The sequence below is a fragment of the Dreissena polymorpha genome, chromosome 11, assembly GCF_020536995.1.
Source record: "Dreissena polymorpha isolate Duluth1 chromosome 11, UMN_Dpol_1.0, whole genome shotgun sequence".
Lineage (NCBI taxonomy): Eukaryota > Metazoa > Mollusca > Bivalvia > Myida > Dreissenidae > Dreissena > Dreissena polymorpha.
In genome coordinates, this window is record NC_068365.1 from 50,284,082 (window position 1) to 50,309,361 (window position 25,280).

The 25,280-nt window shown below is 38.4% G+C and overlaps 1 protein-coding gene across 2 annotated transcripts; it reads left to right on the top strand.

Moving 5' to 3' along the window:
- The first annotated feature begins 7,164 nt into the window (after positions 1-7,164).
- LOC127850874 (thymidine phosphorylase-like) lies at positions 7,165-24,999 on the top strand. Of its 2 annotated transcripts, XM_052384262.1 has the most exons (9): positions 7,173-7,392; positions 7,638-7,869; positions 18,558-18,760; positions 19,252-19,480; positions 20,279-20,397; positions 20,757-20,919; positions 21,403-21,627; positions 21,938-22,078; positions 22,982-24,999. In XM_052384262.1, the coding sequence occupies exons 2-9, from the start codon at positions 7,686-7,688 to the stop codon at positions 23,113-23,115; spliced, it is 1,398 nt and encodes a 465-aa protein (XP_052240222.1). In that variant the 5' UTR covers positions 7,173-7,392; positions 7,638-7,685; the 3' UTR covers positions 23,116-24,999. The 2 variants fall into 2 exon arrangements, with proteins under 2 accessions (XP_052240223.1, XP_052240222.1); XM_052384263.1 differs by lacking the exon at positions 22,982-24,999 and having other exon boundaries at positions 7,165-7,392; positions 21,903-22,041.
- Positions 25,000-25,280: the final 281 nt, after the last annotated feature.

Below are 25,280 nucleotides of genomic sequence, written 5' to 3' on the forward strand. Positions count from 1 at the left end.
TGCAATTATCCTTTGCATATGAATCTCAATATATTTGTTATATGCTTATTTTTATTTTGAAAACTCTCTTTTTGTCCTTGCCGCTGTAAACAGTTTGTTGACCAAATAGTTACTGGTTTGCGTTTTATTCTATAACATTTAAAGTATGGTATTTTCGGAATGAATGGTCAAGTTATTAAACAGCATTCGTTAATCCTTTGATATGTATAGTAATCATCGCCGACAGGTGCCACTTAATATTCGTTTATACCGAAATCGGAATAGCAATTAACTTTTGGAGTTAAATTAGGCCAGCACATTTCACATTATGTATACAATAAGATATAAATTATATATACGCACGCCCCGTTGCTAATTTTAGCCAAGTACATGTTTGTTTACTGATTGCAAAACGTGATAGTACATGATTAGTAGGAGCTACGATGTAAATGTTATCGTACACTGAACCATTATCTGTATACTAAATCGATTTTATCATGGTTTTACCAAAAACTATAAAATATATATCAAAACGTATAAAAGACAAAAATGATCCGAATTATATAAAAAGTGATCAACACAAATGTGAAGCTTTTTAGAATACAATTTATTTCAGAAATTAACTTTGGATGAAAGTAAACAAAACTATTGCCGATACATAAATACTATAAATTGTCAATGTTCAATAGCTCATTTTATATAGTTTTAATAAGGTGTATTGCACTTTTATCGTCTTTTAAAAGGCAATATTTTACTCTCAGTTTTGGATAAATCCCAAGCAAAACTTCCTGTTACAGATCTTAAACCCTGACAAATGTCGCAGCCAAACGCCTTTATTTGCTCGCAGTATATCCGATAACCCATATTGTGGAGACGAATTGCATCATCGTTGTGGAGAACAAATCTACCGAATGTTATCAACAAATACTCAATCGAAATTCTTACGCACATTTCAAATATGGGACATCATATCATATTTAAAAATGCACTTATTTTCTATGCGTTTATATAAGACACAATTTACATGTAATGGTATTTGATGCGTACATTCTGAATTTAAGATGCTTTTTTACTGCAAATATAGTATTAAAAAATTATAACATAATAAATACAAATCATTGATTTGTTAGTTAAAATATTTTTTATTTATAAACGAAATATGTATTGTTTATTGTTTTATAATAACAAACATTGTAATAATACGGTCGCGGGACATGCAGCTTTTTACCACTAGTACTAGTACTACGAGTAAAAAGGTAATTTTGTGTTGGCGAATACATTTAACCCATGTATGCCTAGTGGACTCTGCCATCCTTCTAAATTGGATCAATTAATTTCCAAAATTAGGGATGTCTAGTATATTTATTTCTATATTTAGATTATTTCTTACAGAAATTTCTTGAAACAAACAGCTCAGATCCTGATGAGACGCCGCATCATGCGGCGTCTCATCTGGGTCGACGCTGTTTGACATGGCCATTTTTCTAGACGCTAGGCATACATGGGTTAAACTCGCGACGTTGATCATTAGAAGAAATGAATATTCGAGTCAAGAGAGCCAATGCGGGTTTGAACTCAAGATGTGAATTTATGACTTTCTCAAATAGATATTGCATTGGTAAGTCATTTATCGAAATGTATTTGGAATCATTACATGCTTTTGATGATCAAATACAATTAAGACTGAAAGACTGACTTAACAGACTGAAATTAACGACATGTAAAGACATTTGCTCAATACTGTGTTTTTAGTGTTTTTTTTCTGTTAAATTGCTTGAACTTATCGTTCATTAGCAGTAATAAAATACAACATAGTATCTTACCTTGAACATATATTTGTTAATATATATAGATTTGACTATGACTTTTTTTCGTATTGATATTTTCATCTCAAAGAGTTTTAATAATAAAAATGATTGCTTAAATTAAATTAAATAAACGTCACGGGTATTTTTTAAAGGAAGGATTCTTATTTTGATTTTGTTTGAATTTGAAAAAAAGTTATACAAGTACATACAACTGGTTACCGCAATTTCCTCTTTACGGAAGTGTTTTCAGATTGTCTAATAAAACAGGTATTTTGAAAACATCACCATCGCATACTTCAACTTCGACTTGAACTTGGTCCAGATTTAGAGGTCTCAAATATTTGGTTAATCAAACCGAACTGGCATACTGCCAGCATTAAAAAGGAAGTGTACATACATTGTTTTGTAATTAAATTCCCGATTAAATCAAGACGTCTTGAATCTAGAGCAATAATACCAAATGTAGAAGATACCAGTTTGCATGCTCACAAAAGGAAATATCACTGTCACTATTTGACGAGTTATATTTTATGCATACACTACTCAAATGTTATTTACTTTTTGTAGAATTTTCTTTGCGAGTGTTCGTATCATATTCACATTTGGTCAATCAATAAATTATATTGACTGTAATATTTGTTAATGCTTTATTAATAGTGTATTTAAAACACCGTTTCCATGATTGATTGATTTCATTTTCAATAGTGAATATCGTACTTAAGCGTACTACAAAAAGGCACTAGGAACGTGTTCTGTTTGAGTAATTTACTTACTTTAAGTATTTTCCCCATTATATAAACTATTTGAAAAGAATGCCATTGCATACATTATGCCAAGTTGTTCTTTTGAAAAACAAAATAATTGCAAAAATAAGCACTTGATAGCTCAAATGATATTTTAAAAATTGATCTAGGTTAGCACTGGTCACTGGACTACTGACCGTGTCTGATGGCACTCGTTATTACACGTTCTTGACCATGCGAGATGCATGACCTTCTATACCCATTTATTTTTGGATGCCCATTCGCCGTTTAACTGACTCAACGGGTTAAATACAAAGAGTTTATTATTGGTTGATGCCATATATGTCAGGGCCGTGCGAGACCCTTGTTTCAATATTTCTCGCACAAACAAATTATTTGCTTATTCCTGATTGGTAATATTGAGTTCAAATCGAAACGAAGAAAGTGAAAGACTGTCTCGCCCATGTATGTGTTCTACTAACAAGACATTGACCTCGCTAATATGCATTTGAACGGAAGAAATAGGTTGATAAAACGCGTTTCTGGTCAGCGACAGATGACCTCTTTCACAGACAATGTCACTACCACGGTATTTCATTTACATCACCTGTGGTAATATTTATTACGAATCCCAATCTGCTTATACAAACTACTACTAATAATAAATATTGTCAGCTTGCTTCAAACAGTGTTAAGTACACTATTCGAATTATATGGTCAAGTACGGATTCTACATCATGTCCTTATTCAATTTTAGTAAAAAGAGTCGAAGAAGTCGATTCACAGTAAGATTGTATATAAATATGACAACTAAATGTCTGTTTGTAAGAGTGTTTATAAACATGAAAACTAAATTTATATGTTTGTAACATTTTCTATAAAGATGAAAACTAAATGTATGTTTTTAATGGTGTCGTGATGTCTTGACATGCGTCTACTCTATTCGGATGCTCAGTTGATGGTTAGATGATGATCAATTGATGGTTGGTTTAAATGCATTCGTATCATATGCCATGATATCCATTTTAGCACTACGCGGACCACTAAATATGCATTTAAGTCCGTTTGGGCATGACATTTATTTGGAATATTGTTCTAAAATGTCGGATGACCATACGAATATGATCATCGTATTTAATAAAATTGTTTAATTTATCAACTGTTTGGTTTAAACATCATCATTTAAACACTGTTACAATGTTGATTTTGCTCTAAACAGTTGGATTACAAATAGTCGCCCCCAAAATGTAAAAACGAGTTTGAAACAATCATATGAACATGAACGGGTATCGTAGATAAACTTTAAGATTAGTTATTTTTAGTTTATCAAACAAAAAATGAATGCCAAATTAAGTTTAGATAGCCCACATATTGGAGACGGATTTCATCATCCTTATTGGCATAGGTCCAAGGTGTGATGACATCGCTGGGATTTATGGCCTTAAATGGTTCGTCAAGGTTGGGCTTATGTTTCCTTCTTTTGATTTAACAGAGCTTACGCGTTGGTGGTTCTGGGAAATCAAAATACAATTTAGCTCTTATAAGGATCTACGGTTATCATAAAAAACACAAATAACATTCATACCCTCTACTGCCGAGAGTGTTTGTTTCCTCCTTATGCCGAACCAATGTAATTTAAGCTCCTCATACAACCCATAACCTAAAGAACGAACAGCAACGGAACATGTACGCAATCAGAAGCACAACTCTCCCTTTGTAATAGTGAGTTTTTTTTTATAGGCATGATTCAGATATTGTACCGCACATAATGTTCGCTTTGAATACCTTTATGTTTTTCAAACATGCTAAACATAATCGTTTCTTACAATAATACAATAAAGTTAATGATATTTTAGTGTGTCTGTTGCATTAAAACGTTTCTGGAGCAATACCAAATGTGACGCAACTTTTGCTCGTTCAACTTAATAGTGTTAAATACGATTAAAATGAATAATGCCAATAAGGATCTTATACAACCGATAACATATTAAACGCAAGTTCACCTACTTTTCATTATCAATACGCACTTTAATGTACACAGTGGAGGTGTATTTTGGCGGACAGCTCGTCCTTGCCAAAAGAATGTAAACAGTGGAAAACTGCGTCCTTGAACCGAGCACTTTGCCGATAAGAAATGTTTACGAAAAGTTGTACTCCCATTCATGATGTTATATGACAATCGACCTTAGAAGTGCGGATGCTAGGCACAACTAGCATTAAATCATTAAGTTTACAATCATTTTCATAAAAATTAAAAGTTGAAATCAGTCGATGGTTTAAAATAAAATGTAAGTTTCAAATATCACATATAAAGCACCCGTCATACGTATGCGTACCTTCGTTATAAATGTCACTGTTCGTTTAATTTAATAACACCTTGACCTATCTTCATTTAGGACTACAATACCCTATTAAACCTTTGGGACTTGTGGTGTTTAAACCCATTTATGCCGAGTGGACTCTCCCATCCTTCTAAATTGGATCAATTTGTTTCAAAATTAGGGATGTCTAGTATATTTATTTATATATTTAGAATATTTCTTACAGAAATTCCTTTAAGCAAACATCGAAACATGCGGCGTCTCATCTGGGTCTTCGCTGTTTGCCAAGTCCTTTTTTTCTAGACGCTAGGCATAAATGGGTTAAGTAACACATTATTTAAGAGAAGTCTATATTAAATTTAGGACCTCTATGGCATGACAAATTTTTAACCTCTGAGGTGCATTTTGATAAATCTTTTTAAATAACTACTATGTTATGTTACCTACGATATACAAAATCTGGGAATCATGTGTTCTCGTGAAAATTTGTCTTATTTAAAAAGAAGGGTGCCCGCCTTATTAGAGTTATGGTATTTTACTAATTGGTGTACTTAAATTTTGTTCGAAGCATTTCCAGCATGTGCAGTTGCATTCAGACATTCATGTACGATGAATATATTTCTTGTTTAAATCACTATTACTATATTGATCCCAAACGTTATTTAACGATCTGTCATGAGTGCAATATATATATATATATATATATATATATATATATATATATATATATATACGTTTTGAATATGCGAAAATATATAAAACTTCTTTCTTTAATTTTCGGAGCATTGTCAGTGTATTATTATATATTCTTGGCTGTATGAGATACCCTTTTGATTGAACAACCTAATAAAAGCTACATGTAAGCTACATGCACTCAATTCAGTTTATATAGCAATATCATGTTCTACTATGTCATACAGATAACTGTCTAGACAGTTTGCACAAGACACTTAGCAGTATATAGCGCACTCTAAGCCAATACGATTAGCATCCGACATATGCAATTAAATGAGGTGCGTAAAGGGTCAAATAATACAACCTTACGAAAGCGTTGCATAAAGCAGACTGTTATCGTCTGTAACAATATATTAATGTCCTAGTTTAATGAACCTCATGCGCCGGAGGGAATTAGAGATAGGTTAGAGTGGGAGAGCACATTTACCTGCAACATGCGTCTAAGTACTAAGTATAAGTTAATGGTAAATTCGGTGGCGCGCCTATAAGACGTTTATAAGCAACGTTGTATGATGACTAACATATATGGCGTCGTAACGCAATTGCGTAACATATGGTTCATCATGTAAACGCACATATACTCGTATACAAAGCACACCATAGGTTTTTATTATTCCACGTATGACACTTGTTTGCACACACGTAATAGGACCTTAATGTACGCGCTATTATCAAATGACTGAACGTATTCGCTTGCCATAGAATGACTACGCAAGCAACGCGTTGTTCAATCATTTATCATACACAGGCCACTGAAATGGCCTGGTCAGCGCTTGTTATACGTTGACCAGCCGCTAACATGACGTCAAACGTATGCTCAGTGCGGTATACGTAGGTTCATATATACATTAAGGGCATGTTCAATGGGTATGAACATATAATTCCGACTCCATGCTCATATGCATATCACTTTCAGTTCTATAATGACGACAACTGTAGTAGACCTATATTGACCCGGTTAGCACAGTGGTTGGTATACTAGCTTATCGCCTAGGCAAACCTACTTTTATTCCGCACCAGCACATGGGGAAACCAAAATTGAATATAATTCTGTAAAAAAGAAAAAGCTGGACATTGCAGCCAAAATTCAACATTATTAAAAACTTGTATGGGGCTAGTACGTTAATAAGTTAGGAGTGCTGGGTACTCATATAATGCATCCTCAGGCGCGACAGGACCAAATAAACTGCGTAACACACACACACACACACACACACACACACACACACACACACACACACACACACACACACACACACACACACACACACACAAGAGACCTGCGTACAAATAATAATAATAAAACAGCGGGCTTGATTTAGGCCATAATTGTTCATATAAACCGACATGGTGATATAGATTCACACCAAGGGTCAATAGTGACCAAATAGCCTACTTAATTACCGCATTATTTATCACATTCACCAACAAAAGTTTATTTCAATGAATGGATGCCAAACATGGCGAAGACAGGATTTATCAAACACTTTGATAACGCGATGATATCAACCATCGTAAACGCGCGAATTTAAACGCTTAATTCAAGTTTTGTTTGTACTGTCGTATTGAAGTTCGCATATCAATGACAGGCCTTCGCTGGGCGATGAATACATGTTTGTTGATAATACGATAGACTTTACTTAACCGATAATGCGATAGACTTATATAAAACCAGAATGGAATAGGTGGACAAATTAGTTTCACTCGCACGCTCGAACCGTTAAAGTCCGTGTGGCGGAGCATATTGAAGAATTCATAGGAAAATAGTTGCATTTAGATTGGAACGATATATTATTATTTTTAAAGGTATTATCTGTATAAGGGAATAGTAATATTTTGTTCAGATTTTGTCCATGCGAGAATGTTTTTTTGCAATTAAGACAATTATTTACTTGCAAAAAAGTTGTATTAAGAATAACTAAAATTCCTTACGCGGATTGTTACCAGAAATTAATATATACTTAAAAAACTTACATGTCTTTATGATAAAAGTTCGATGTAGCATCATTATTTAACAGGAAAGTTTACGCGTTGCTGTATTTCATTTCAAGCGAAATCCAATAAAGCGCACGCATTTTACCAGAAAACATCATCGCGCAATGACCATGATGGGTGTTAATGTTCGTCAGCGTTTCGAAAGCCGGGTGCGCCAAGACAGCGTCTTCCGCATCAGGATCAGTGACGTCATACGAAACAAGCGCGACGGCGAGCAGCTCTCTATCGAGGAGATAGAATTCTTTGTAGAGGGAGTGGTTTCCGGTGTGATACAGGAAGCGCAGTTAGGTAAGTGGTTATTTCCTTTATTATCATCAATATCATTGGTATCATCAGTATGATCATGATTCTCGTCATTATTATGATAATCTACGTAATCAATATGACCGTTATATATATATCATACTATAATCGACCCGCTGAAGATGTAATGGCCCGAGGGCCTTTGGACCGCTTATAGACATCCGGCCCGGCTGTGGCATATTTATCGTTTATAATAAAAACTACCATGTTCTGTTTCTTCTCTACACTTAACTAGCAACCCGTTTTCCGTACTTTTGATTTTCAAGAAAGTAGTTTATCACGTTGGAGAAATGACGTTACTATTATAGTTACGTAACGCATCAGTTTCAAATAGACTATTAAATGGATTTTATGATATCGATTGTTAAATGGGCTGCTTTAAACTTTTAAATATTCTAAAAAATTAGAAAAATCTAGCTTTTCCGAAATAAAAAGTTTCTGGATTGTGTGTGGTTCGTAGTTCATCGGAAATGCATTCTTTTTTCCCCATTTTGGGAATGAAGCCGGGTCACTTTGGACTGGGACTAATCGCGGCGTTTGCAAAAAATTGGGAAATTAGTGTCGTTGTCGTTTTGCTAACAGATGCCTCAAACTTGAAAATAAAAGTGGTTTCAATGTTATATTTACTTCGGTTCATCTAAAATGGCTGGCTGTGATATGAACACAATGTTGGAATAAACAAAATATTTTTGGAAATCTTCAATTTGGAATGTTAAGGTCCCATTTAGGACGAATAAATCGTTTAGACAAGTAATTCGATTTCCTAAATCGTGTTCCTGGTATTAATGGTTACCTTGGATTAAAGTCACACACATTGAAATGAACTACATGGCATAGTAAATTAAAGTATAAATAAGAAACATATTTTATCTATGCCAATTAGAATATATGTGGTGGTTACAAGGAAGAAATCGGTGTTTTTTTGCGCTTTAAAACTTAAAAATAATCGCGTTTGTCGAAATGGACGTATTCGTCTAGACATCCTACTGTCGGTTTTAAAAGCGGTACCGTTTGACAAATAATAAACTACTTGCTAAGTAGGCTATAGATTTAATTTTATCTATGCCAATTAGAATATATGTGGTGGTTACAAGGTAGAAATCCGTCGATTTTGCGCTTTAAAGGGATCTTTTCACGCTTTGGTAAATTGACAAAATTGAAAAAATTTGTTTCAGATTCGCAAATTTTCGTTTTAGTTATGATATTTGTGAGGAAACAGTAATACTGAACATTTACCATGGTCTAATATAGCCATTATATGCATCTTTTGACGATTTTAAAACCTAAAAATTATAAAGCGTTGCAACGCGAAACGATTGAATAATTTGGAGAGTTCTGTTTTTGTCGTTTAATTTTGTGAAACTACGAAGATTGCTTATATAAGGTATAAAATACTTAAACTGTGTATACTCGGCGGAATAGCTCAGTAGGCTAAAGCGTTTTTACTTCAGGACTCTGGCAGGACTCCAGGGGTCACTGGTTCGAAACCTGGTCCGGGCAATCTTCTTTTCCTTTTTTTAATTTTATTCTTGATTTTTTACTGGTGCTTTTACGATCCAATGTTTACATTTATCGATATAAAGCATTTAATGAATAAGTTTAAAAATGCCAAAATCTGTGAAAAGGCCCCTTTAAATCTTAAAAATAATCGCGTTTGTCGAAATATACGTAAACGTAAAGAAATTCTACTTTCGGTTTTAAAATAAAAATAAAATAAAAAATTACTTGCTAACTAGGCTATAGATTTAATGACAATTTTGCACACTTTCAAATTGTATCTTTATGGATTGATTAACATGTGTTTCATTTCAAGGTGTGTGACTTTAAAGGTAACTCACAATACGTTGGTTTTAATAACATTAAGTTGAACAGATAAAGCATAATACAAAAGTGCATATTGGCGGATTTGAATTTTTTTGAAGCACCGACGGCGTAGATGGCGTACTTCATTACCTTAATATTTATCGCACCTATCGACACCCGTTCTCGACTTTCAGTTCAAAAAGATAGGATATCAATACAAATGTTTACAAAAGGAAACTTCAGCGCGGTGTCAACAAATAGGCAATAATTTATCAGGATTGGGTCTGTTGTAAGTGTTTCGTCATCATAGTTATTAAGGGACAAAACTCGCGCGTAACGGAGCTCGCAATGCAATTTAAAATATACATATTTATTAAAATGACTGTTGCACCTAGGGTCCGACCTGACTTCACATAATGCCTGACTTCTACACGTATTCGGTGAGCTTCTTTCTGTATTGAACTAAATAACCATTCACCTCAAATGTTTTATAACTTTAACAACAAATCGCCCAAGCTCGTTAACAATGTATAAATTGACTTTGACAAGTGCCGAATGTGTAACTGGCTGAATTTGTAACTGCATGACCGGCTAAATATAATTTTCGATGTTTAAAATTGATTGAATGAGTAGAAAACTACTTTCCCTTCAGAATGAATTTGCCGCTAGAGGCGCTGTAGAATCACGAGGATGGTTGAAAAGTGGTCAGTTTTTATCATTCAGCCTAGGGAACTCGCACGGTATTCTTGTTATTTGTATAGCAGGAAATTATACATGAACTTGAATAATTTATATATGTATTGAACTAAATTTACATAGAATGTCACTGTATGATGACTGAAGAAAGATTGTAGTATGTGATGTATGTTTGACGGTTTGATGATTATTTGTATGTTATGTAAAATAATAAATGGACAGCTGGTATGCGAGTTCAAGCGGCTAGTACCAGAAAACAGAGTTTTTGTTTGTTTGCTATATAGGCAAAGAAGGATGTACGGGAATGTTTTGCCATTTCATCATGCACCAGAAAGCTGCATTTCTGGGTTTGCCTCCTTAGTATTTAAATTTAAATCATGCGTTTTAATTTTTGTTCTTTGAAATTATATTATAGGAGGTTTAACCCTTTAGTGTTTTGTTAATAAATCCATGACATATGTAGGTTTGGGCGACATTAAACGGGTTTAATACTTTAAATGCATCGTTTTTTACCGTTCAAGGTGGTGACTTGTTGTCATATACAGGTTACTTGTGTCGACACCTGTAAATATCCGGAGTCAACATCGGTAGAGTCCCTTATTGCTTGTCATTCGCTTAATAAAATACGGGCGAAATTTTAACAGGAAACATAATATATCGACGAATCTGTGTAATGAGCAGTGCACACGTACTCAGACTCTGCACTGATCTAAAAATCCACAAGAGACCACAAACATCACAGTGACGAAAGCATGAAGCGCATTGAAGATAGCACTAACAGCAATTTAAACTGCGGAAAACAACATTGAAGATCTCAAATAGAATTATGCATTTTATACCTGTTATCCCCCACCCTAAATATGAAAGAACCACTAAATATCTACACCTTTCTTTGATTAAACACAACAACAACAACAAGAAATATAACAATCATAATCCCGCACCCAGAAGATCAAAGCTCGCTTATAGACTCGTTTAAATATCTTCTTAGCATTTTTTAAAAGTATAAAATATCTATACTTTCAAACGAGCGAAAGGAACACATGGGGCGGCGTTTTGATTGGATCTCGCACTAGAGCAGCCTATCTGTTTAAACTTGTGGTTTAGACAGGTGTATTCAACGTCAAGTGCAATTCCATGCTCTTTGTTGTGCAGCACAAAACTTAATATTCACTTTTATGTAAATGAGTTTAGGCAAAGTTAGTTCGCATTTATTACGACAATCATCACCATCACCACCACAACCATAAAACCACTACTTCCACCACCTACACCACCATCACCAACACCATCCATCACCATAACTTACCACCTCCACCACCAATAACCAACGCTTACCTACTTCAAAAACACCTCCAACCACCATCAACACCAACAACACCAGAATCACCATAACCAGCAACAGCACAAGCAGCATTACCACCACCCATCACCACAATCATCACGACCGCTCACCACCAACAACGTCCCCACCAAACAACCATCCAACACCAAGCACCTGCACCAGCAATATTTCCACCACCACTACCACCACCACCACCTCCACGACCAGCACTACCACCACAAGCACCACCAGTACCACCTGCACTACCAGCAGCTTCACCACTGCACCAGCACCACTACACCATCACCATCACCAACACCACCACCATTATTACCAACAACACCACCGCCACCATAACCACATCCAGCACCACCATAACCACCACCATAACAACCACCAACAACACTACAACATCCACCAACAAAACCACTACAACCACCACCACCATCACCACCACCACCATCCCCATTACCACCACCACCACCACCACCACCACCACCACCACCACCACCTAGCCACCACCACCACCACCACCACCACCACCACCACCACCACCACCACCACCACCCACCACCACCACCAACACACCACCACCACCACCACCACCACCACCACCAACCACAACCGACGCACCACCACCACCACCACCACCACAACCACCACCACCACCACCACCACCACCATCACCCACCACCACAACCACCACCACCACACCACCACCACCATCACCACCACCACCACCACCACCTACCACCATCACCACCACCACCATCACCACCATCCACCACCACCACCTCAATCACCACAATCACCACAATCACCACCACAACCACCACCACCATCAAACCACCACCTACACAACCACCACCACCATCTCCAACACCATCACCACCACCATCACCACCACCATCACCACCACCAGCACCACCACAATCACCACCACCCCCACCCACACCACCACCACCACCACCACCACCACCACCACCACCACCACCACCACCTCCACCACCACCCCACCACCACCACCACCACCACCACCACCACCACCACCACCGACCAACCCACCAGCCACCACCACACCACCACCACCACCACCACCACCACCACCACCACAACCACCACAACCTCACCTACCACCCCCACCGCCCACCACCACCACCACCCACCACCACCACCATCACCATCCACCACCACCACACCACAACCACCCCCACCCCCCCCCACCACCACCACCCCTACATTCACCACCAGCCCACCAACCACCATCACTTCCAACCCCACCACCACTACCACCATCCACCACCACCACCACATCCACCCACACCACCACCACCACACGCACCCCCACCATTCACACCCAATCCCCAACCCCAGCACCCACCACCACCACCCCCCCCACCACCACCACCACAACCACCACCACCATCACCACCACCATCACCACCATCCGATCATCCATCCACCATCACCATCACCATCAACCAACCACAATCAATCCATCCATCACCACCAATCACCATCACCACCATCACTACAACCACCACCATCAGATCATCCACCATCACCACCACAAACCCACCACCACACCACCCACCACCCACCAACACCACCACCACCTACATCACCACCCACCACAACCACCATCACTTCCAACCCACACTACCTCACGTATCCGATCACCGACCACCACCAACCAACAACCAAACACCACCACCACCACCACCACCAACCACCATCACTCAGACCACAACCAAGCCCCACCTCTCACGTTCCATCAACCCCCCCACGCCGCACCAACCACCCACCACCACCACAACCACCGACCACCACAACACAAAAATGGAAACCCCACCCCCACCAACCACCACCACCACCACCCCCACAACTCCACAACCGACCACCTGACCACAACCACCACCACCCACAACCACCACCACCCCAATCCCACACCACCACATACCACCAACCACCACCAACCACCTCCACCACCCACCACCCACCCACCACCACCACCACCAACCACCACCACCACAACCACCAACAACCACCCCCACCCCCACCACCACCACCACAACCACCACCACCACCCCACCCCCCCCCACCACCACACCACCCACCACCACCACCACCACCACAACCACCACCACAACCACCCCCACCCCCCACCACCACCACCACAACCACCACAACCACCACCACCATCCCCACCTCCACCAGCAACACCACCACCACCACCAGCACCACCACCACCCACCACAACCACCACCCCCCCCCCACCACCACCACCCCAACATCACCACCACCACAACCACCATCACTTCCAACCCCACCACCACTACCACCATCTCCACCACCATCACCACCACCATCACCACCACCAGCTACACCACCAGACCACCACACAATCACCATCAGCACCACCATCAACCATCACCACCATCACCACAGCCACCACCAGCACCACCACCACCACAACCACCATCACTTCCACCCCACCACCACTACCACCGATCCACCACACCACACACCAACACCCACACCACCACCCACCCCAACACCACCATCACCACCACAACCACCCCCACCCCCACCACCACCAACCACCACAACCACCACCCCTCCACCCCCCCCACACCACCACCCCACCACCACCACCACATCCACCACCACCACCACCACCAACACCACAACCACCACCACAACCACCCCCACCCCACCACCACCCCACCACCCCCACCACCACCACCCCACCACCACCACCACCACCCACTCACCACCACCACCCACACCACCCACCACAACCACCACCACCATCTCCACCACCATCACCACCACCACCACCACCACATGCACCACCACCATCAACCACCACAATCACCATCATCACCACCAGCAACCAGCACCACCATCACCACAACCCACCACCATCACCACCATCACCACCACAACCACCACCACCACCACCACCACCCCACCACTACCACCAACCACCTACATCACCACCACCACAACCACCATCACTTCCACCCCACTTTACCACCACCCATCACCCCACCACACACCACGCACACCACCACCACACCACACCACCATCACCACCACAAACCACCACCCACCCCACTACCACCATCCACCCCACCCCACACCACCAACACCACCAACCACCACAACGCACCAAACAACCACCACCACCCCACCCCCACCACCACCACCACCAACCCCACAGACCACCACCACACCAGCAACCACCACCACCACAACCACCACCACCCACACCCCACCCACACCCACCAACCACCACCACCACCACCACGACCACCACACCACCACAACCACCCCACCCCCACCAGCCCACCTACCACAACCCCCACCCCCCCCCCAACCCCCCCCCCCACTCACCACCCCACACCACCACTCACCACCACCACCCAAACCACACCACCACCCAACCACACCACCCCCCCACCACAAAGCCCCATAAGCACCATCAAGTCATCAGACTTGCATCCATCAGCCACCCAGCAACACAACCACCACCAGCACCACCACCGCCACAACCCACCAGTACCACCACCGCCACAACCGCCACCACCACCACCACCACCACCACCACCACAACCACTACCTCCCACACCCCCACCACCACCACCACCACAACAACCCACCTCCCCACCCCCACCACAACCACCACCACAACCACCACCACCACCACCATCACCATCACCACCACCACCACCACCATCACCACCACCACCACCACCATAACCACCATCACCACCACCACAACTAACATCACCAGCACCACCACCCTAACAACAAAAAACAAGCAACACAAACACCACTACCAACAACAGCGCCAACACCGCTACCAAAACGTATGCAAATAATATCTTACCGAATTACCCTGATGATGGAAAATGAAAATCCTGGAATCCTGGATTTTCCCCGTTGATTCTGAAAGCACTCGATTATTACCTGGAAAATGACACCGGATACTTACGTGAAGCAGATATTCTAAAGTGATTTTTGGTGAGAATTTTAATGACGCTTTGGCGTACCAGTTGAAGGTATAAATACGAATCCATAAAGTGCTGTAGTTCTTCATATATCCGATGAGTACAGTTGAGACCATTGAAAAGCAGATAAAGATGAAATAAGAAGCAATTTATGGTTGAATAAACATCGCGTAGTGATTTCAATGATAAGAGTTTATGTTAGGAATACAGTGTTACTGAAGTAAGGAATAAATATACATACATGATTCGTGATTATACGGTTCTTACTAAACATTAAACTTATTGTATGGAAGTACAATGTTGAGATACTGTGTTCCATGTAAACTACAACAATTTATTTAAAACAACAAATCGAAGCAAACAATAACTTGCAATCGTACGAAAGTAGACACAACGAGGCCTATCACGATATGTGCGAATCAGATATTACTTACAACTTACTAATAATTTCCCGTGAAATATGTCAATGTATTAAAGGGATCTTTTCACGCTTTGGTAAATTGACAAAATTGAAAAAAGTTGTTTCAAATTCGTAAGTTTTCGTTTTAGTTATGATATTTGTGAGGAAACAGTAATACTGAACATTAACCATGCTCTAATATAGCCATTATATGCATCTTTTGACGATTTTAAAACCTAAAAATTATAAAGCGTTGCAACGCGAAACGATTGAATAATTTGGAGTGTTCTGTTTTTGTCGTTAAATTTTGTGAAACTACGAAGATTGCTTATATAACGTATAAAATACGTCAAGAATGTGTACTCGGCGTAATAGCTCAGTAGGCTAAAGCGTTTTTACTTCAGGACTCTGGCAGGACTCCAGGGGTCACTGGTTCGAAACCTGCTCCGGGCAATGCTCTTTTCCTTTTTTTAATTTTTTTCTTCATTTTTTACTGGAGCTTTTACGATCCAATGTTTTCATTTATCAATATAAAGCATTTAATGAATAAGATAAAAAAATGCCAAAATCTGTGAAAAGGCCCCTTTAAATCAAACGTATTGCATTAATTCGGTTCAAAGCCTGTTTAACCAATGCCACCAGAAGCAAGGATGACACCGTTTCACGGCATTTGCGCACTCTTATGTAATATGCCAGACCTTATCAGGAAAAAGCGGGATGGACATAGGTTAACCAATGACGACGTTAAGTGTTTTATTCAAGAAGTCGTGAACAACAATCTAGATGGAGCTCAATTGGGTACTATTTCATTTTTAATATCGCGAAAAGATGTTATGTGTGTAACGAGAGAACGATATAAATTAATTTAATCATGATTTAGTATTCTTTTTTGATAAGTGTTTCTATATAAACAGTATTTTCTGGTTTAATAACACGAGGAATAGTGGAAAGTAAATTTATAAATAATTATATGTTTTTAATTGAACTGTTTTTTGTCAATTGATTTTAATCACAGACACAATGTAACACTCATCTTCAGTAGCAGCGGCGTCAACAGCAGCAGCAACACACAAACCACTAACTACCACAAGTTGCAACACAAACAACAATATCTACTACTTTTGAAACACAAGAACTAGTTGTGTTATAACATACTTCAAAGTTAATATTTAATAAAACAAAGTTAATAATTGTAATGCAGCACATCTTAACATTATTGTTATTGTCTGGTAATGTTAAATAGTATTTGTTGATAATGTTTTTGTAGTTTTCTATTTATCTTCAGGGGTTTCAATTAATCAAATAATTTATTGCTTTTGTCTAGAACAATTTAAATGCCAACAACGAAGTTGAAATGTTCTCAAAAGAAATGAAAAAGACAGGCATTAAACAATAAATCAGTTCCCGTGAAAGAAGAACGCAAAAGAAAGATAAAACAATGTGTCCATGTGAGGCAAACTAAGAATTATTGTCTGTATCATACTTAAAATTAAATCATCGTATTAATTTATGTTCGTGTTTATCATTCCAAAAATACACATGGCCATCCAAGAGGATTTTCCAAATATTACATACTACACACCTGAAATAAAATCATGCTCCTATACTTTTTAGTTCCTCCACATTTGAAACGACTTTTTGCTTGTATCGAATGGCGCTTTATCGGTTCCCTATGGATAATTAGACTCGTCTGACGTCAAATGACATAAACATTCACCATTCATCATCTATCAAGGTGTTGTATTTATTCTATGTTTCGAACAGGTATACTTTGTTATTTGTATCGGTTTTAAAGTTCATAACCCCGTCGTATAAAATATTTATACGATCATTGTTAGATATTACCGATTTTTGAATCTTCCAATAACACTGTGTTTAAAATATTCGTCATTCGATGGATGGTAGATTCAAAGGCAGGTAATATTATACTTGTTTTTCTATATTTCTTAACACTAGCGATTCATATTATCAATAATCGTACCTTTGTCGTTTGATGTCTAATCAGAATTTATCAATTTGTGTGAATCTCTACCGCGAAAGAGTTGTTACATCTAATTTCTAAGTACAAACGCCGATGACTAACCGTAACTAACAATAAGCAATACGTTGTCCCGGATAAGCCTGTGTATTCCATATTGGCTTATCAGGAACGATACTTTCTGTCTACACTGGATTTACACATTCCATATAGGCGAAAAATGTCGTGCCTTAGAGCCGGACTGGACTGCACAGGCTAATCTGGGACGACAATGAACGCATATACATTAAGCCCAGTTTACCCAGAACGCGACTCTTATACACATATTTAACGTTGTAGGTGTCATGATAGTGCAAGTCACTTCAAAATTAAAGTACAGTCTAGGCGGAACGTGTCGTCCTATATAAACATAGGCGGAATCAGAACGAGGCTAATATTAAACGTTGTTAATTACAGGCGCCATGCTTATGGCGATGTTCATTCGTGGTCTGGACTTTGATGAGACAACGAGTCTCACACGAGCTATGACGCATTCGGGCGAGGTTCTGCGATGGCCCTCGGAGTGGAAGGGAAGGGTAGTGGACAAACACAGCACCGGTGGAGTCGGAGATAAAGTCAGTCTTGTACTTGCACCGGCGTTGGCGGCATGTGGCATGAAGGTATGCCAGAAGAGATTATGATTGACACATCAGATTACCAAACACATGCCGCGGTAGATCTATTTATCTAAGAAAGAACCAGAACAGCTCTGGTTTATGTTTGAATGATAATATTTACATTGAATAAAGTGCATGTTCATATGTTTGCACATATTACATTGCTGTATGATTGTAATGTAACACATACAATAAATATGTCATATTTGTCAAAAAATGCAAGTGTACACATTTTTACTTTTTTTATCTAAAACGTTTTTTAGTAATAAGATACGATCGAGATTTCAAAACGTATGGTCACTCGTATCAACAATAAACATAATTCATAAAAAAATACCCTTTGCAATAAAAGCAATATAAATGAACTACCACAGTTATAGAGCAGAACTATGAATAGGTTGTAAAATACCAAGTCATGTTTTTTGACAAAACATATTAAAAACATGTGTTAGCCGTAAATTGCTATAAACAGGTACATATTTTCCTTCAAAAAGGTACCGATGGTTTCTGGCAGAGGACTTGGCCACACTGGTGGAACGCTAGACAAACTGGAGGCCATACCGGGCTTCACGGTGGACCAGTCCCACGAGGCCATGCTGAGAATTCTGACGGACGTTGGCTGCTGCATTGTGGGTCAGACCAGCAACCTGGTGCCGGCGGACAAGATCATGTACGCGACCAGGGACGTCACCTCAACGACGGAGAACATTGGGCTCATAACATGTAGGTAGCCCATATAGGTTATAGGCGCCGTCTTATTTAGTTAGTTAAGATACATCCGTATGGTTTATCTCATCATAAAATAAAACTCTTAAATGTTACATAAGTATATAGTGATGAATGTTACCTTGATACTAACCTCAATCTGAACTTATTCATTCTCTAATGGGTCAATACATCACTATTTACAAGGCTTCCGCTGTGGCCATTAGTGGTCACTGAATGTAGCATCTTTTAAAAATATAATTTTGTACCGGAAGTGAGAATATGTCTGAAGTTTAAAATATAATTACAAAAATGTCACTTAACCCATTTATGCCTAGTGGACTCTTCCATCCTTCAATTCCATCCTTGGATCAATTTATTTCCAAAATAAGGGATGTCTAGTATATTTATTTCTATATTTAGAATATTTCTTACATCAATACCTTTAAGCAAACAGAGCAGAGCCTGATGAGACGCCGCATCATGCGGCGTCACATCTGGGTCCACGCTGTTTGCCAAGGCCTTTTTTCTAGACGCTAGACATAAATGGGTTAAATATACTTTCGCTGATTGTAAGAGCATTAAAAGCTTTCATAATATGTCATACTTTATCATATATTATACACGCACATAATTGTTTATAATACCTGGTAATTTGGGCGCCAAGCATTTTTCTTCGAAACCAATACATATTTCGTTTTGCATCTGCGGAGACATTCTTTCATTCGGCCTCGTTCGGCATCACTACCTTCTGGACTGTATCCTTTAATTATGTATGATAATTATAAACGATACTTTCAATACGTTTTATTTCAGCTTCGATCATTTCTAAAAAGGTAGCAGAATCGTTAGACGTGTTGGTACTGGACGTGAAAATTGGACGAGGGGCCTTTCTCAAAACAGAAAAAGAAGCTCGGGAGCTGGCCATAAGAATGGTATGTCATCCATATTATTAAGATTGGAACACACGTTTGTGCATTTACAGCGAATGAGTTACATATTGTCTACGAAAGTCTGAACCAAACACGTATACAATTTTCTTGGGTATGAAATCGTGTATGAATACACAAAGGTGATCGAGCATTGGGTTGAAGAATGGTGTACTGCTAGTAAAACACCGGTACACTTTATGCAAAGGTACTAAACATAAAGAAATGTATAATATTTATTTGAGTATGCTAAGATTTACATACAACTGATATATTTAAACTTTGACATCACTACGCTCATAGTAATCGCCAACAATGCTGACGCTTACGTGTAATTTCTACGAGTAAATGCATATGTTGTACAGGTGAAAGCAGGCAATGGATCCGGTGTGAAGACGGTTGCTCTCATGACCGATATGGATACGCCTATTGGCTTGATGATTGGGAACTCTCTCGAGGTGGCCGAGTCCATTCAGTGCCTTAAAGGAAACGGACCAAAAGACTTGACTGACCTTACTGTCAAGCTAGGTAAGCTTGTTCAATTGAAATTGACACCATGTTGTCTCCGTAATTTCTCAAGGTGAACCAAATATGAAACCATATTATGAGAGTCATAGTATTTCAAATATATTACAAGAACCATCGAAACCGGTGTGTTCACATTATTCGGTTAAGAAACACAGACACATGACTTATAATAAACGTTATCAGGGGAAATATTCCTGTAACAGACCGCCAGGGAATTTAATCTGCGAACTATTTTTTCTCACTTTATCTTAATCTTCAGTTCACAATGTGACTGTATTGAACACCTGAAAAAATTTTGCCTTTTGATAACGTTAGACAATCGCATACAAATGAAAATTCGAATAAATAAAAAACACACCATATATTCAAGAATACGTTTTCGCCTACTAAAGATAAATCATGAAATGAATGATTGCTATTCTAGTTATGTTATTCGTGTTTGAGAAGGGTCTTAACTTAGTGTTATCATACAAAATATTGAAGGCGGGCAAATACTGTATCGTGCGGAAATCTGTGAAACCATCGATGAAGCAGACGAAATGGTCAGGAAGACTCTCGAAGATGGTAGCGCCCTCAAGAAATTCTGTGCCATGTGTAAAGCACAAGGCGTTGAGCCGGCCAAAGCAGACAGTTTGTGTTTGAATGGAAAAGGTTTTGACCTTTTACCCAAGTCTAAATACCAGACGGAGCTGAAATCCCCCAAATCAGGTTTGTGTCATATAATACATCAACATGATTTTCTTAAACTGATTTTCCATATGAGTTAATATTTTGATAAATATTTGCTTAATTCTGACAAATGCTTCGCACAATCTCACATGACATTGTCGATAGAAGACATACATATATAATATAATAAACATGAAGAATGTGTTTTCAGCCTTTTTATTTGAATTAGAAAGTACTTTATAACAAAACTTACACAATATATCAATTAACCAAATTGTATTCCAATGATATCATAGATGTTTGTTAAATTATAGCTTTTGCATGAACGCATTAACCACTCGATTTGCAGGTTTTGTGGTGGACATTGACCCCATGAAGTGCGCCATAGTGAGCGGAAAGCTTGGAGCTGGCAGGACCAAGGCTGGTGAAGCCATCAACTATGCGGTCGGCTTACAACTTAAAACAACCGTCGGGGAAAAGATAGAGAAAGGTAGTACAATATAAGTGTAATGCTTGTGTTCCTAGTATGCGTTTGTTTCAGTTGAGCCCGCTTACGGTCAGTTGCATATAGTTAGCCCAATGGCGGTTTTGTCTGTGTGCTTGTATGAATGTGACCGTCTGTGCGTCGTTAAGAGAGTCCAAGATGGTCCTGACTGTATCAATAAGTATTTTAATAATTTACCACAAATGATAACCATGTACAGACGGCGTTCCGCGTATAAGAATTACGTCTCGAGTTTTAAAACACATTTAGAATTCAAAATAAATTATTAGAATAATTCACGAATATTTGACTGTAACTTCATTATTCAGCATGTGATTTTAAAATAACGTGCCCCTAATATTTAACCCTGTTGAGTCGATGTGACGCGTGTAAGACCAATATCCCAAGTTAAAATGTCATGGTCACATTTAGAGTCAATTCTTAAATATTTGCATCATGAGACTTATTCTTGTTAATTCATTACTCATCAGACAACTGTTAATCAACTCTGTGTTGCGTACAAGGCCAATGTCCGTATTTCATATTTGAACCTAATTCGTAAGACAGCAATTTTAAAATATTAAACTTTATTTGTCCAATATTATTTTTGAAATTATTTTTACTCGCGCGATGCATGTGTCTCGAACCTTACGGACAAGATTACGGGCGTTAATATGAAGGGCGTTAACACGGACAACGCACATATTTCATTAAAAAGAAATACACTTTAAAGCTTGAAATAAACAAATTTTACACAAAAAATCAATGCAATCAATAATTTCTACCTTTGCAACACATACATTAAGCTCGACCAACATTCGTTTGTTTTAAACTTAAACCTACTTTGAGGAGACAACTGTTTACCTAGCCGAGACTTTTTTGAGTTACCTCTCCTCTTATGTTATACAGAAAGCACGTGGGCGGTGGTCCATCACGACGAGGCAGAACTGGGAGAGTTTCTAATCATCCTAAATGGTGCCATTGTGATTGGAGACTCTGTACCAAATAGCAAGGCCAGTCGGGTTTTGGAAGTCATCACGTGAACACCGTATGCCATGTTGTTGTGTGGTTGAAGATTCAGGGTCCGTTTGGGAACAAAAAGCTTTATTTTAAAAATTGTACACTAAATTAAGTTAAGAATTAAAGAATAATATAACAATCCACGTATTTCATTTTTTAACTCTAAACTTTATATTACAAATGTGCATTTTATCAGTTTTGTAAAATACACTTGTATAAAATTCAAACTTCGGTTAAGTCTGACATTTGTTTACGATGCTGTGTTGATCAACATTGAACATATCTGAAAAAAATGTTTATTTTGTGGATTATCAACTTGCTTTTAGCCATGATGTGCGAATTTATAATCTTTTTTAGTTCACTAAACAAGGTCACATGGGGTTCAAAACTAGGTCAACAGGTCACATTAAGGACAAAATTTGTGAACATTATAGAAGTAAAATATTTGCCTTTACATCATGCCGCTTGAGACGAGTTCTAAATTAATGCAGGTTTGTTGAAAAAAAAACCATGGCCGCCAGGGGTCAAAGCAGATGTCCTGATAGCTAAACAGTGTGAACCATCTAGAAGTAACATTTTATGCCGAAGAATCATACTTCTTGCTCATTACATTTGTTTTAATGATATCAGTTCATTTCCTTTGAAATCATATCTGCCAGGGTTCGTGGCAGTTTTCCATATGTGGTTATATTGAAACCTTGTAAACACCAACGGGGTTATACATTTTTGCCAAATCATAATGAAACTTGCTCAGATCATTTGGTCTTATTATATCTTATGATATTATGGTTTTCGACCTCACTAATGTTGTACATTATATAAAATTTTACAATTGCAAATTCTAAATCTCGTAATGAATTTATACCGAATGACTGAGTATGATGTGGTTTGTTCTTTAGTTGGCCTTTGTATCCAGAAATGTACTAACGGATGAGCTTACTTAAAGATCTGAATTTATCAATGTCTTCAATGTTTTTATCGTCATGTAAGTGTTGAACAAAATTGTTTACGATTCTTCAAAAACTAAAATTTTACTGAGTTTCTTCATTTGCCGATAATAAAACGGCCATTTACTGTCTCATTTGTCAAATGTGTGTATTGGAAAAAATAATACATTTAAAGCTTCTTTTTTTCTTCATGTTCTTTCATGTGCACATATTGTAAATATTGCGTCGGTAGAATCTTGTTCATTTTGCTTTGATTTATTTATTGTGTAGACTATCTTGTACATACGATACTATATAATGTTCTAAAAATTGTGATGAATCAATTGGACATCGTTATGATCATGTTTGTTGAGGCCTAAACGACACATTTGCATTTAAATGATGCCTTACTGCGGTCTCAAATAAATTTGCATCAACAAGTTAGTGTAAATAAAACATAAATGTTGAACATATACATATAAACATGTAAACAGACATTTTACTTTATGTGTACATAATGATCATTGTTAAACGTGTATTTTGTATTTAGTTTTGGACGAATAATGTGGTGTACAAACACATTTCTTTTTCTTGTGATTATAGTGTATTATATTTTTGTTGTATTTAAAATGCGATATTCCTTTTACCGAAAAAAAGTCAGCTTAATAGTATATGGCCATACATGCTTATTTTCTCAAATTTTTGTTTCAATCTTAAAGAGAAAGTATAATATTGGTTTATTGAAATAAAGAAAACATTATAGTAATATGTTTTGATATAAAAGTAAAACCATCTGCGTTTTGAAAAGGAACAAGTGTTCTTGAGCGTTTAGATGTTTTTGTATTGACCATAATGTGCTCATCTACATCAGACGCGCAAATTATTTTCGCACTTTTTGTATGTGCTACGTTGTTGTATGTTTAAGTTTTGTTAAGTGATAACGATTGTGTCTATTAGAAAGAATATATCGCTTTTACGAGAGCAGCTATTTTGTTTTAAATAATAAAATGTTACAACGACATATTGTTACATTTGTTTGAAAACACCCTTTACGGATTCGAATCCTTTTACAATCGGCATATTTTTGTCCCGTCGTGAAATACTTATCTTACCATACAATAACTGCAAGACAACTTACATCATCTAAAAAACTAATGTGAAAGTATTAGCATGTCTTTCCGTAGTAGCAACCGTCTTAATGAATACATTCGAAGTTTGGAAATGAAAAAATACAAAAACTCTATAGTTAAATGTGTATTATT